Source organism: Sciurus vulgaris (assembly GCF_902686455.1).
Source record: "Sciurus vulgaris genome assembly, chromosome: 3".
NCBI classification, from domain to species: Eukaryota; Metazoa; Chordata; class Mammalia; order Rodentia; family Sciuridae; genus Sciurus; species Sciurus vulgaris.
In genome coordinates, this window is record NC_136463.1 from 26,789,691 (window position 1) to 26,805,381 (window position 15,691).

At 48.6% G+C, this 15,691-nt stretch overlaps 1 protein-coding gene across 2 annotated transcripts in view; it reads right to left on the bottom strand.

The window, feature by feature from the left end:
• Window positions 1–402: 402 nt before the first annotated feature.
• FAM117A (family with sequence similarity 117 member A) overlaps window positions 403–15,691 on the bottom strand; it is a 42,772-nt gene continuing 27,483 nt past the window's right edge. Inside the window, exons 3-9 of one of the 2 annotated variants that reach the window (XM_079134286.1) lie at window positions 9,229–9,324; window positions 7,756–7,866; window positions 7,172–7,306; window positions 5,816–6,014; window positions 4,474–4,624; window positions 2,491–2,670; window positions 1,381–1,518 (exon numbers count right to left, since the gene is read on the bottom strand). In XM_079134286.1, the coding sequence (XP_078990412.1) occupies window positions 2,508–2,670; window positions 4,474–4,624; window positions 5,816–6,014; window positions 7,172–7,306; window positions 7,756–7,866; window positions 9,229–9,324 (855 nt within the window). In that variant the 3' untranslated portion in view covers window positions 1,381–1,518; window positions 2,491–2,507. Of the gene's footprint in view, window positions 1,519–2,490; window positions 2,671–4,473; window positions 4,625–5,815; window positions 6,015–7,171; window positions 7,307–7,755; window positions 7,867–9,228; window positions 9,325–15,691 lie in introns of both variants that reach the window. The other variant, XM_079134285.1, reaches the window with a different exon arrangement.

Below are 15,691 nucleotides of genomic sequence, written 5' to 3' on the forward strand. Positions count from 1 at the left end.
GTCTCCCCTTGGACACCTTCATTTCCTCTCTAAAACCTATTCTACTTAGACTCAGAGTAACAGGTAACTTCCCTAATGATTCCTGCAACCCACCTCCAGGACACATGGTTCTGGACAGATTTCTCATGGGCCTATTCTTTTTTTTTTTTTTTTTTTTTTCTGTATCTTTGTGAAGAGTCCAAATAGCACCCAGGCCCACTAATTATGTATTAAGTAAGGGCTCCTTCTCTTGAAGACAGGAACAAGTGTTGAATATGGTACCCTGTGTCTCCACCCCACTCCTCCTACCCCAGGTATTTAACAGAACTTCAGGCTGCTGGGAATACTTATTGATTTATTTGGTCTATTAACACCAAGATCTGCAAAAAACAATCTCTAAACACAAGAAAACTCGAACATTAACATTCTTCTTCAATTTTGTGTAAGCTCTGCAGTACGGAAAATATACAAACTTCAAACAGCTGCAAAAATAGTGTCTTTGGGAGAAAATAGAGTTTCTACATCAATACAAGAAAAATAGGCATTTTTCTAATCCAGCCCGGCCCTGGGGCAGGTGGAGGGTGTAGAGTCACCACTTGCCACCTGGAGGAATGCCAGCCCTCCCTCTCCCCCACCACCCACCAGGGGCTGGGCTGCTGCTTAAGACAATCTTTAGTCAGGGTGAACGTGAGATGAAAATGCCACTTGGGAAACACTTGGTTCCTCCCTCTGCCAGCAGCTGAATTGGTCAAGTGTTGTGCCCTCTAGGGCCGCTTTGGTCAGCTCCTCCAAAGAGAGGGAGGCCCAGAGCTGGGCTGTCTGTCTTCTGGTCTGCTCTTCTGTGTTTCTGGAGGTGGAGAGGGAAGGGAATCTGGCCTTCCCCTCTCCTTCAAGCACAGCCAGCTTACTCCGCCATAACAATAGGAGCCTCCTATAAGTCATTTGGACTCGCACCCTGGGGTGGGGGCCTCAAGACCTTTTTGGGTGAGTTTCCACTGAGTGAGGGAAGCGCAGGTACACAGGTGTGAGTTGTAAGCTGCCCAGCTGCTAGTGGAGAAGGCAAGTCCCCTCACATTTGGAGGGGCTGGTGTCCATCAGAAAGAAGACCTGGGGCTTTGACACAATAAGTGAAAGTGCTCGAAGGCCGAGAGGGAAGGACTCCTCCATCCCCCTTGGGGAGCTAGAGAAGGGCCTGCCACCAAGGCACTGGTCTCCATGGTGAAGTTGAGGGGCTCCCTTCAAACCACCAGGGAACTCTGGAAAAGCACGGACTCTTCTGATGGTGGGGTGCGCTGCCATGGCTCAAATGGCAGTGGGGAGGCCTTGGAGGCCTCTGGATCCTTCCGAGACGGTGTCCTGGGGCTGGCAGGGGGAAGGGGAGACCCTGGGCTTGAGGGGCAGTTACGGAAGATGAAGCCCATGCCAGGGAAGAGTGGTTTCATCAAGCTGACAGGGCAGAAGGCTGAGCCGGTGGGGTTGAAATGGACTTTGTTCTTGTCAGGACAGGAAGTCAGGAAGGCCAGGTCAGGACCTGGGGACCTGGAGGATGGAGAGAAACAGACACATACACACAGAAAAATGGCCAATGAGAAAGGGTGAGAGATGTTGCCAACAGCTGGATAGCCAGAGAGTGGGGTCTCAGCTCAAACAGGATGGTAACTTTTTTATTTTAAATGGTACTGGGGATTGAACCCAGGGGTGCTTTACCACTGAGCTACATCCCCTCCCCTTTTTAATTTTGAGAGCTCTAAGTTGCCCAGGCTGGCCTTGAACTTGCAACCCTCTTGCCTCAGCCTCCCAAATTGCAAGGATGACAGACATATGTCACTGTACCCAGCTCAAACAGGATAGTAACTTGACCAAAAAATGAAAGACTATAGTCTTTAGGCTCCTCTTTAGTCTTTAGTCTTTAGGCTCTGTTTTTTTTAAATATGGCTAAACAGAGGAAACAATTTAGCTAGAAATAGGACGAACAGTTTCCTAACAGTGTGATTCTAGAAGGAGACCAAGGGATCTTTTCATTGGAAAATATTCTTCAGAGAACGGTGTTTGAGGGGCAGACCACATTCCAGAAGGCAGAGATCTAGGCACAGTGACATTCTAAGACTTTATAGCCTAAGGCAGGATTCTTGGCCTGAGTACTACTGACATTTTGAGCTGCCTAAGTTTTTTCGTAGGGGTGGAAGTGGGGAAGCAGTGTCTGGAGATTGCAGGATGTTTAACAGCATCCCTGGCCTCTACCCAGGAGAGTAGCACTACCCACAGTGCCATGTTCTTCCCCTTCCACATGCAGTTGTGACAACTAAAAATGTCTCTTGACATTGCCGAATGTCCACCTAGGGGCAAAAAATGCTCCTGTTGAAATCTATTGGCCTTAAGAATCTAATTCTTGAACACATTTGAAAGGTAGGATTATCAAAACTTTCACTGGGAGGACAGGACAGCAGCAACTAAGAGAGGGCCATTAGACTTTCTCTGAAGATCTAGAGTCTTAACGCCCCCACGTCTCACCTTTAATGTAGGAAGAATCATCCCTGCCCTTCTGACCACTGGGAGGAATGAAAGATGAAAAGAGGTGAGTTCAGTGAGCTCTTGAGTAAGGAATCCTCATGATAAAAAAAAGGAGAGTGTCTGGTGTGAGCAGCCCTGAGAAGCTGCTGGCTGTGAGGCTTCTGGTGAGAAGGCAAAGGCCTGGGAAGATGATGGAGCTCCATCACTGGCGGTTCCCATGGTTACCTTTTCCTTTACTTTTTATTGAAGTAAACTATGCATGGAAAACCACATTTAGGGTAAAGATTGATACATTAATTTCCATTTTAATCCTAGAATCCTAATAATTCCAAGGCCTGAGAAAAAGAGTGAGGTGGGAGAAGAGCAGAGCACTGGCAGAGTGGGAAGAGGGGGCAGAGTGGGAAGATGGGGCCATGTGCCAGGGGAAGGCCTGTGGGCCTGGGAACTTCTGTGGCAAGGTGTCCCCACCAGAGAAGTGTTTAAAAGAATCCTCTTGGGGCTGGGGTTGTGGCTTAGTGGTAGAGCGCTTGCCTAGCATGCGTGAGGCACTGGGTTCAATTCTTAGCATCACATATAAATAAATGAATAAAATAAAGGACTGTCAACATCTTAAAAAAAAAAATCCTTCTTTATGGAGGAGTGGGGAATGGGCAAAAGAGGGAATGTTTTTGGTGTGCCACCAAGAGGAGACCAAGCAACACTCCAAGAACATAAGTGCAACCAGCATGACCCTGAGCAGCCAGATTCCCTCCCTGAGAACTCCAGGCGATCTTAGAGGGGACAGCAGCTGGGAAAAATGTGGCAAAAGAATCGCTACATACAAGAATGTCCCAGTAGGAAAGGTAGTGAAATGAAGAGACCTCATAAGCTACAGAATTTAAAACCCAGGATGTCTTAGAAAATAACAAATTGGTCACCACTCTCTTACAAGGGTAATGCAGAGGCAGGAAGCTAGATGAGATGAGAAGACTGTTTCTGGCATTATAAGTCTGTGGAAGAATCACGACATGCAGTAGCCTAATTTCTACCAGCATTTCCAGGTTGTGACTGCTCGCCTATAACATGGAATGAGGGAGGACCCAAGAGCCTGGAATCTGCTTAAGCTACGAGTGCTGGCCTCTTGCTTCCACAACACCTCAGAGAACCCAGAGGTCTTAAAGGACATCAGGCAACAGCAATAGCAGGAACAAACTCCCACCCTCATAAGTTGTCCTCTCCCTCATTTAAGATACAAATGGTGCCCTCAATGCCCAGAACCTAGTCCTAGCTCAAGCTTCATTCACACACCATGACTCAACTCCCTGACTGCCCCTGAAACCACAGCTTCCAAGGTGAATCTGCGTGATGGATATGAAGCTGCAGAAGAAACCAAAGGACCTGTATGGGGCCTGCTAGGGGGTTCTGTATGTGCTTTGAAGATCAGCTCTCAATCTTCTAACAGGAAGGAACTGTGAAGAAATCAGCAAAAGAATGGCCTCTGAACTATCCAGTCTGGTTTGGAATATTCCACAGTCTTTATTTGCAAGGTCTGCAAATTTCTGTCTGGAAGTTCATGATACTTGAACCACTATAGCCACAGGGTGAAGTACTACTAGTATTTTCTCTCTCTCCCCCACTCTTTGATCATGGTCTAGAAAATTTTCACACTTTCTCCAGGGATAGGAGGAAAAAAAAAAAAGGAAGAAACAAAGGGCTTAGGTTTCCAATATCTTTCCTTTCCAGCTCCTGCTGCGCTTATGGCTGGCATGTGGGTAGAGAGCAGGTTTCTATGGAGATAATGATAAGCAAAGATTCAAGTGCTCAGAGTAGGTAATGTCAACAAGTTTGATCATGGGAAAACCACAATACTGAAAATCTGATGTTGCCAACACCTCTAGACAAGACAGAGCCCAAGAGTGAAAAAGGGCCTGTCAGGTGGGATAAAACAGGGCTTGCCCTCCATCTTTGTCCCTCCCTCCCAGGCCCTGTCCATAATGTACTCACGTGGCCTCTTCAAACACACGCACTCTCTCACAGCCTTCTGGGGGCTCCCGTTTGAAGACATAGCTGTGATTGGGCCGAGGGGAGGCGGCAAAGGCAAGGACTGGAGATGGACTGCCATCTTCAAGGAAGGCTGGGTGGCCTGGAGAATAGGCTGCAAACAGAGCAAGACCGAGTCCAGGAAGGCCTCTGCTTTCCTCAGCTCAGACGTTGGGTGTTAAGGGGTGAGGCTGGGAGGTATGTGATGGAGTGGGTGGTAGCAACTATGCTAACCAGGCTGCTGTGTTTCATGCTGTACCTTAAAAAGACTTATGTGTAGCTTACAGGCATACATAGCATATGACAGAATATGAGAACAGTGGAGTTGATGGGAAAAGAAGGTCTTATGCCAATTCTGCATTCCCAGGAGGTGGAAAAGGACTGGACCTTAGACTTAAAGGAATTCTATAGGATGTCCTTCTCTGCCTTCTCCTGAGACTGTGCTGCCCTGACTGACCCTGCCTGCCCGCATGGCAGGGCTTCTCCTTGCTGCAGTCTGGAACACATACTCCTCCTTGCAGGGAGCACTCTTGTACTAACTCTGAGGAACCACCTTTACGCAGCCCCACTCAGAGGATAAAATTCTTCTTATTTTCTAATCAGTGACTGTACTTTGCCTAGGTTATAAAATTCACTTTATCTGTATTTCTCTCACATTTATTCCTTCTTAACTGCAGGCTCTATTTACCTGTGTTTATTGTTAGATTGTTCTGTCCCTGAGAAATCCAGTCTACCTCATGTGCCCTTGACCAGCCTACCTCATGGGGTGGCTGTGAGAATCCAATCAGGTGATGCAGGCACAGTACTTTATAACATATGGGTCATTAGTAGGAGGTAGGAATCCTATCTCTCCTTCTCCATGAAGAGCCAGGACACAGGAGAAAGTCAGGCTTTGGAATCAGAAAGTTTGGGCATCTGTCTGGTCAAACTGGGCCCTGGGCAAGAGACCACCTTCTCTTATTTTGATCATTTCCAGTAACCTTGAAGGCTCATGTTGGTAATGAGTAGTATGCTGGCCTTCTACTATAGCACACTAAACCTCATCCAAAAGTGGGGACAGGAAGGATTGCTCTTCTGGACTCCACTGAAGATTCAGTAAAAGCATAGGTACAGAATTTATAAACTACAAATCAGGATGTGATGAAATGGACATTACTATTTGTATAGTGTGCAGAATGAGAGACTAACAAAGATATTCTAGTTGGCTCACAAATTGTGCTGGGCCTGAAACTGCTTGGTGGGAAGAAGGAGAGAAGCCCTTCCTGTAGTCCAGTGTCAGCCCTGCTGCCTCGGCTCCATGGCTTACCTTTGTCAGTGGGGACAGATGCCAGCTCACTGGCACCCCGGTGCTCCTCACGGCTGGCCTGGCCAGAAGGCTGGGGGGATGCCAGGAGCATGGAAGGAGAGCTGGCAAGGTTGCTGGGCTCCAGCAGGAGGAGGGAGTGATCACAGCTGCCACTCTGGGGAGGAGCAGGAGCACGGTGTCCATCAGGGACCTCAAGGATCTGACAGAGAAAGAGGGGGAGACTTTCACTCCAGGATCTTTTCAGGCCTATAGCACTGCAGTGACGCTGAGGGTACCCCCCCACATCCTTCCTTTCAGCACCCATTCATAACACACACACAACAGAACACCCTGTGCTCGAGATCTTTTCCCTGACCCAACTCCATATCCCAACCTCAAGAAACCCCATTTCTCCTACCATGGCACTTTGTTCTTTTCCCTTCTAGCCTGGCAGTCCAATGTATAATGACACATTCATTTGTGCAGTGTGATCAAAGTGTCACCCCGCTAGTGTACAAGCCTCATGAGGGCAGGGACCTTCATTTGGAGGCCTCTGGGAACACAACAGTGAGTGCTGTACGCAGGAGGACATAACAGGGACAAGGCACCAAGATACTGTGTGTGCTGTGAGCCATTGCAGGGTGAGCATGCAGACGATTATCATGTATTAAATACCTATTGCTCCCTCCTTTTTAAACTCGAACCCCCAGCTCACTAAACCGTATGCATGTTTTGGTGTATATGAAATCTTGCACGTATCCAAATTAAAAATCAACCAAGAGGTAAATCATAAACCGAGGAGTGGACCCACTAGAATTATATTAATACTGTCCAACTGGCATTCCCCAATTGTACTGCGTCAGTATAAAAATGTGCCTGAGACTGCAGAAAAGGTAGCATAGAATTCTGCCTGGGAGTGGGGCAGGGAGAAGGCTGCGCAGGGGCAACTGGGCACTAGGATGGATGCTTGTTAAGGTTAAGTTGGAGGGAGGGAAGTGGTGGCAGCAATGGGGTGGCATGCGCTGAGATACAGGTGGGTAAAGGTGCCAAAGATTCAAGGAACAGTGAGCTGGCAGTTTGGCCAAAGAATGATGCCTCGCCTGCTGCTCCCAGCTGGGGACCTTCTCCTCTACCAACCTCGTTCCTTTCCTCTATTCACCATCACAAAGCCTTCCCCAGGTCCAGCCTCCACCTCTGCCACCCCTATGCTTAAGTCCACTTGAGACTAATGAGCTCCTCTGTGTTGCTCGGGCAGGCAGGTGTTTGCACATTCTTGTTTACATATCTACAGCCTGAGAGACCCAGACAGGGCCCTCCCCTCTCCCCTGACACCGCCTGTCCTCCTGTTGGTGCATTCAAGGAGCAGCTGCTACTCACCCTCAGCAGTTCCTCTTCACCCTGCTCCTTCACAAACACCTCCTCCAGCTCTTGGTTGAGCCCTTCCAGGCTCCTGTGCAGGCAGGGGCTGAGTCGCAGGACAGGGGACCCTGAGGGGAAGCTGGGAGGTGATGCCTGAGGAGGAGGCAAATGAAACAATTAGGTGAAGCTCCACCAAGGCCTGTCCAGGAATCAGTTCTGACCACAGGGTAATGGTCATGTCCATATAGCAGGACCAAATGAATAAAGGACAATTTGGTGACAGTTAGATTGCCATTGGCCCATTTGGTGGGGTTTTCTCTGAAAGTTGGAACTTTAAGGTCTAGAGTGTGATTTTAGAGTCATTGCCTCAATTGCACAGAGATGGGGTTAGAGGACATAGACATTCAGAACAAGGAGGAGCCTTTCCAGTATCACTCAGACAAATCTGAGTTTGGACTAAAACTTCACCTGGTCCCCCACCTGGCCACAAAGCATGCAATGTGGTGGGGTTTAGTAGCTATAAGACCCAAGAGAACTCTGCCCACTAGGCGAGCCCACTATGGAGGAAGACAGAGGGGAGCAGATCTGGGGAGAAAACATACCCTCAGTGCTCCCCGCACGGCATGGTCCCCTTGGAGTGGGGAACCCCGCTCTTTCTCCTTTCCGTTACGGCTCAGCTTTGTCCTCTGCAATTGTTGCTTCAACTTGGTAATCTAGCAGGCGGAAAGAGGAAGAGCAGAGACATGTGAAGCAAAACAAAAATGTACTGGGTCCCTCCTCCCAGGTGTGGTCCCTGCCACGGGCCCACGAAGATGCATAAAAGGGACATGGAAGTTAATCTTCCATCTCAAAATGACTCAGTGGTGGTTAAAATCTGTGAAGATCAGTTCCTCAAACAAGCTGGATGTCTCACTAACCAGACTCTTGTATTTTTAAAACAATACTACATATTTTATAAATAGATCAGTCTTCCACAAATTGAAAATATGCAACACTGGAACCTTGTGTTTCTGACAGATTGCAAGGGCATGGCATGCTGCTCCACTAATAGCAGAGGAAGGTGTTTTGAAAGTCTATGGCCATACATTCTCAATGACCCCAGTGGCCCGGAAACCAGAAGGATAGAAATATTTCCCCCCATTTAAAAATATACCATGCAAGAATAGGTTCTCTAGAAGAACTACCCCATTTCATCTTGACTTCCATGCCCTGTCACAATTACAGAGTATCATCAAGTATGGATATTCTCCTTATCACATTTATAGTTCTGGACCTCCTTGCCCTCAGCTGGCAAATGCTTACAGGATGCAGAGCTATAGAAATGTAAGCCTAAAGAGAATTCAGAGAGTAGATCTGCTGTCCACAGCCAGAAAATTTATGAACAAAAATGCTTTTGGATTTGCCATTGTGGATCACTCATACCACAACTCCCCACACTTGGTGTGAGTAACTTGCTTACTCTGATCGTTGAAGACTTTAAATACTTTTTAATAACTTCTTAGCCTTAAACTTCCAGTGCATTCACTTCATACTCTCTCACTGTTCTCAGCAATGAGTAGGACAGGAGCAACTTCCTTTGTGAAGGGTCAAGAGTGAGTCCTGGCAAGTTGATCTTCATGCCATGTCAGAGGAGCCCTGGAATTCCAGCCTGTGCCTCCCGACTCAACCTAGTGCCCTGAGCCCTCCTGAAGCAGAGTGAGGGCCAGAACAAAGCATTTAGGAATTTTTCTCTTCTTTTCAAAAAATGAGTGAATAGTTAGGTGGTAAGTGAGGTTGGGGGTTCCTAATTCCCTGGAACTTGTTCCCTATCTTCCTTCAGTTTCTGAACCACTTATGTGGCACCAACCTCAAATGTAAAATGAGAACAGCAGTGTCTGTGGCCCTGTGCCTGGTTGCTAGAAGGCACCAGCAGCCCCTGGCCTGGTCCTTCCCTAGCAGGAGGATCTAGGTTGCTAAGTCAGTGCTGAAGGGCCATCTCCTCAGGAAAAGGCTGGGTGGAGGAAAGTGACACTGGTAAGTGAAGTGTGGTTGCCCTTTGAAGCATCCAGGGGTCCAAGAGGCAGTTACCCAGTTACCTCTTTTCGGTGGTCTGTGCTGCCCCAGGACGCTGAGCGCTTATGTGTGCAGGAGCTGGCCCGCTCGCCATCTGGCTCTTGCCAGGACAGGGGTGTCTGTAGGAGAGAAACACAATGAGACTGAGCAGTTTCAAAGGCAGGCCCAGGAAGCAGAGTTCCTGGGTAGGGGTGGTGGCTTGTGCTGCCTTCTGCAGCTGCTCATCGACCTCCTGTTGTGTTCTTCCAGGCAGGAGGACACCTCCTTCCTGGTGTATATCCTCCAGGAAACTCAATAGTGCCAGCCTTCTCTTGACTATTCTGGCTTTCAAACAGGTTTTATACCCCCAGTTACTCTAAGTGTTCCCAATGGTGAGGACAAGTGCTGTTCCTCCTCTCCTAACCAGCTCTGAAAGGGCACAGGCTCAGGGAACCTCTGCAGTCTTTATTCTCTCACCCTTGGTGTGCCTAGCGCAGGCTCAGGAGCCTGGGGAAAAGAGTAAACAGACAGATCCAGGAGGAGTCAGTACTTGGTAAAACAGAAAAAAGATCAATCACCACCCCGCTCACTGCCACTGAAGCAGGAGGCTTCTGTATAGCGCAGTGCCTCAAGTTTGCTCCTTGATCTGCTCCCACACACAAAATGGGGCCCCACAGTCCTCCTGAATGAATGAGCAAGGAGACCTTTTCAGAAAGGAATGAGACAGAATTCTTAGCCCAGCCGTGATTTCTTGCCCTTATCATTTCTTGTCCTAGGTCCCCTTGTCCCTCGTGAAGAAGGGCTCTCTGTCCCCTCTCTTGCCTACCCTGCTGCATGAAGACAGGGGTCCAAGATGGAGGAAGGGATGGCGGGAGTTGTAGAACTACTTCCTGGGCCCCCGCTAAGGGAGGAAGCTGAGAGGCCCAGATCCTTCCCCACCACCAACATCCCTACTACTTCCATTCCAAGGGAAGGGCCCAAGGGGAGCACTCCAGCGGGCCCAGCTCTCCTGATTTCTGTGCATGCACTGCCAAGAACACGACAGTCTGGGAACTGTCTCCTCCAAGAGATCTGCTGGCCTTCCCCGAGAGGTTGCTGCAAGCAGAGAGGGGGAGGATGGGGGAAAACACTAGTACTCACCACCCAACAGCTGCTAAGGGGGAAGCTCAGCGGGCAGCCTGAGCTGGATTGTGAGAGCAGACTGCCATGTGTGACAGCTGTGTGGAGGGGGCCACTGGGAACTGAGCCTCCTGACTCTTCCTGCCCCCAGCTACCCACTGACCAGGACCTCTGTTAGGCTGTGCAATACAACCAGGGTGAGACCATCCTAACTTCCTTGTCCTGACACTAGTGTCACCAGTGAGGACATCCAGAGATTCAGTCCCACCCTTCCTTCCTTAGGACAAGGGCAGACAGCATATCCTATAGGCCCACAGTGTAGGCTCTTGGGATGATGCTGGCTCTGACAGTTTCTGGAAACCAAGCAGCTGGTCTTATACCACATGCCCATGCCTCTCTAAATCAGCTCCTCTGAAATGGCTACCGCATGTTCTGAAGAGGGAGGAGGAAGCCCATGTCTCCCTCAGCCCCCTGGACCCAGCAGACACACATCCTTCCCAGGGTGTCAAAACCAAGCCTGCAAATGACTACTTCTGTCAAAGCTGAGTCCCATACAAACCTGTCATCCCTTGAAAAGTGGCAGGGATCACCGAAGAGGAATGAAAACAGCTAAGGAGATGGTGCCCATCCCTTCCTCCAGGAAGACACTGAGGTCACAGAAATATGGTGAGAGGGAGAGAAAACAGCTACGTGGAAGCTGCTGCTGGCTACTCACTAACATCCCCACAAATTCTATGTCTTCCTCCTTCTGGGATGTGTGAGGGGTGGAAGAAGACATATGGGCCAGCATAGGATTTAGAAAGGTGTGAAAATGTGGCCACTGGGATCAGTTCCTCCCCCCACCTATTTTATCCACCTCTCTGCTCAAGAATACCACTGTTACCTCTCCTGTGGAACATACTATGAAGGCCTCACTTGGTCTCAACACCACTCCATGGCCATAGGTATCACCATCTCACCCTGCATCCCAGGGGTTCTCTGTCTTGCCCAGGCAAACCCATCTCTAGCTTCTTCTTCATACTCAGCCCTTGGCCTCTAAGCCTGGTCTCCCCACTAAGATGGTCCACCTGACAGCTATTCCCAGTCTCGTCATCAGGGAGCCTGCCCCCACTCATCTGCCTCATACTGGGTGCTCCCCTGCTTTGTGTTTCCCTGGACACATGGGTGGGGTCTATCACTCCTGCATTCAAGAGTTACTGAATATATATATGATGTGCCAGGTACTGTTCTAGATGCTGGGGTCACAACAGTGTACAAAACAACAAAAATCCTGGCCCCCTGAGTTTACATTTTAATTGGAGACAGTTTAAATAGCGATTGTGCTAAAAAGGGAAATAAACAAAAGGGGTAGGGACACTGGGCAGAAGGGACAGTATTTGAAATGCTAGGGAAGTTCTCAGTGAACAGGTAACATCTAAATAAAAACAGGAAGGAGGTAAGGAGTGAACCGCGTGGATATGTGAGGTGATGGAGGGAGAGTAAGTGGAAAGACCCAGAGGCTGGGCAAGTCCAATGTTTCAGAATCATGAGGTGGCCAGGGTAGTAGGAGCAGAGTGAGGCAGAGGCAAGTGTCAGGAAAAGAGGTCAGTGTGACCGGTTGAAAAATATTCAGTGTCAAAGGGGATTTTTATTTTCTGTTTTAGGCTTTTCAAGATTTTACAAGGAGTCTCTAATGCTTCCTGGTCTCTACCGGCAACAGTATTGGTTCTTCTGATTATATAATGATATGTGTCCATTGTAAGATATCAAAAACTTGAAGCAAACCTAAGTGTATCTAGTGTTGTGGCTCAGTGGTAGAGCGCTTGCCTGGTACATGTGAAGTACTGGATTTGATCCTCAGCACCACATAAAAATAAATAAATAAAATAAAGATATTGTGTCCATCTACAACTAGAAATATTTTTTTTAAAAAGTAAGTATATCTGGTGTATTGTGGTGTCACCTTAGTGGGGCCTATAAGATCCTAAAATGGCTTTATTTTTTCTAGTGTTTCCTCCAACTGTAGTCTGTTGAATCCCCCAGAATAACTAAATGGAGGGAGAAAAAGAAAAGTAAAGTAAGATGCCCTCCCAAAGATGTTACAAACCTACAAATGTTATCTTATATGGCAAAGTTTTTGCAAATGTGATTAAGTTAAGGATCTTGAGATGGGAGGATTATTCTGGAATCATCTGGGTGGACCCTAAATGCCATCATAATTGTCCTTGTACAAGGAGCAGAGGAAGACTGTACACACAGAGGACAAGCACAGAGGAGAGACTGGCTACAAACTGAGGGATGCCAGCAGTCACTGGAAGCTGGATGAGGCAAAGAACAAACTCCCCAAGAGCCTCCTGAGGGTGTGTGGCCTTGTTGTCACCTGACTTTGGCCCACCAACACTGAAGTTGGACTCTGGCCTCCAGAACTGAGAAAATGAGTTTCTGCTGTCTTAAGCCATTAAATTTGAGGGGATTTGCTAAAGCAGTCCCAGAAACCTGGCATGGAAGCTCTCCTGCTTGAAGCTGCTGGCATGCTGGTATTGGATATTATTAAGCAGGTGTGTACTTAAGTGGGGCTGTAGCCCCTCCAACAGAACTGGGTGCATCAAGAGTTGGGACCAAAAAAAAAAAAAAAAAAAAGAGTTGGGACCAAGGCTGAGGTTGTGGCTCAGTGGTAGAAAATGCTTGCCTGGTGCATATGAGGCCCTGGGTTCGATCCTCAGCACCACATAAAAGTAAATAAATTAAATAAAGGTATAAAAAAAAAAAAAAAAAAGAGCAGGAACCAGGGGCTGTGAACATGGACCAGTGGCTATGAACATAGCTCAGAGCACTGGCCTAGTATGCATGAGGCCCTGGAGTCCATCCCCAGCACTGCATTTAAAAAAAAAAAAAAAAAAAAAAAAGAGTGCCCCTTATTTCCAGCACTCCTTGATGGATAGAACTCTCCTCTTCTGGATCTTGCCACAGAGGTCTGGATTAAAATCTCCTAGGGCACAGAAAAGTCACTGAGAAAGAAGGCCCCTCTTCAAAGAGGTAGCCAGGCTGCATGGCAGCACTCTGAGTACTCACTCTAGATGACCCTTTGTAAGTAAGCTCAAGCAAGCTTGAGCACAGGAGACCAAAAAGTCACGTTTGTCCAGGGGACTCATGCACTGGAACAGACTTATTTCACATTCTGCCTGGGGCGCAGTTGCGGGAGAAGCAAGGCTGCTCACTAACCATGAGTGGCAGCGACAAGGTCACAGCTGGTGCTCAGATTGCACAAAACTAGACCAAGGAAGACTTGCCTGGGATTCTGAGGCGCCACAGCAACATGTGGGAGGATAACTGGACCTGGGGGTGGAGGACAGCTTTCCAAAGAGCTGCCTAACGTAGCAAGGAGGGGCAGGATGGAGCAGGAAACCCTCCACCTGGAATGTCTTTCTTGGTCTCCAACCCCACTAAATTTCTACGGGGACTCCATGTCCAGGTGCGGGAGAATCCTGGCCTCACCATCTTCAATGAGCCTGGTACCTGAGTAAGTTTATGCAGATCTGGGTTGGGTCCTGGGAACAAAACCCACTACAGACCTGTTGGAAGTGCAGAGCACTTGCCTGGCCTGGAAGAGATGCTCAGGAACTATGCAGGGAACTGATACTAGGCAGGGACTCAGTCCCTTAGGGCTCTGGCCAAATGAAAAGGCAAGAAAAGGCTCTGAGGGTGGCCTGCTGACCAGCACTGAGAACCCTGGCTGTAGGTGGCCAAGGCCAGCATCTCTGGCCCTACCATTACTAGGCAGCCCTCAGATTTTCCATCATACCACCATGTTCAAATATTTGCTGCTATTGTCAAACCATATACTGAACAACTGGTCCTGGTCACCAATTTGGAAAACAGGCGCTGTGCCCAGGCCCCCACACCCACAAAGAAAAACATTTTTTAAAGGCCTGTGATGGTCACACTGAATTATGTGTCATCACTGAACACTGAAGCACTGGCCTGGGAAAAGGGGAGGATGGCACACAGGTAGAGAAAATGCACAAAAGGGAGTCCCCCTCAAACTAGCACGCTTGCCTCTGCCCTCAGGACACTCTATGAAGTTTGTGAAGGACTTAAGGCTACTTTTTTTCCCCACAAATGAAGTCGGGGTGATGAAAAAAGGAATATCATCAAGGCTTCCCCACCTCACCTGGAGAATGCAGAGGAAGTGGGGCTGCAGAGGAGTGGGATGGGGCAGGACCAGGCAGGGCAGGTACCCAGGGTCCCGGCTGTGGGCAGGATGAGACCAGCAGGGGAACTTGTCTCAAACAGTCATACCAGCTGTGGTGAGACCACTTCCTCCCTCCAGAAGAATGCAAGACTCAAATGCTTTGCACAGCAAGGAGGGAGAGGGGTGATCACAGCCACTGGCATGTGCTGCCATCACTGGCCTGGTCTGGGTGTAGTCACCAGGAGGGGCCAGTCCAAAGCACTTGGTGGCCACCTCTGGGTTACCAACTGAGCTGGGGGAAGGATGGGCCGGCCAGAGAGAAAAATGTATTCAGATAAAAAAGTACTCCCAGATACAAAGAAATTCCTGCAGACAACGATGACATCACACAGGAGGCTTCCTAGCCTTCCCTGGCCAAATGCTGTGCATCCAGCTCCTGCTGGGCCTAATCTTCCTTGCACTCACTAGGCTGATCTCTGGGACACCTGGTCACCCCCTCCCATTATTCTTCCTGGCTCAAAACATGCAGCTTCTCCAAAGCACTTTCTCCCAGTTGCCACATTCGCACCTCTTACTCCTTCCTAGAACAACTGATTTCCCAAATAAGATCCATCCATACTTCTTCTGGTCTGGTTGCCCCAAGTATGTGGGTAACCAGTTCTGCATGTCAGACTGAATTGCCTGAGGACAATCCTTTGAATCTGCCTAAGAGCTTAAAACACAGCCAGGAAGGGAACACTGAGGTTGTTGGCAACACTGGAATAGATTCAAGAACGAAGAGCTTTTAACTCCATCTTCTGCCCTCCGAAGAGGCCTTGAATACAGAGCAAGTCAGCTATCTAATGGCAGGAGTTCTGTCCTTGCTGCCTTGGTCTGAAACTAGCGTAGAAAGGGCAGGGACCTTGTTCCCTCTAGGGAATTCAGAGGAAGAGAAGCTGCTTACTTAGCCTTAACTATAACTGTGGTTCCTAACCTCACTGCAAGGCCTCGCTCCTCCCCCTGGGAATGCTGGGGCTGATGTGGTCTCTAAACATGCAATCTGGCACTGGGTTGCGGAAGTTAGGTAAGTAAGAGAGCAGTAATAAGTACTGCTAGTTATGGTAAATAAAGCAAATAATAAACCACTACACTACTAGCGCTAAGAGGAAAAGGGCAGGAGGTGAGGGTAGGGGTAGGTATAGCACCTCCTAGCTCAAAGCAATTGAGGGAAGTCTGGC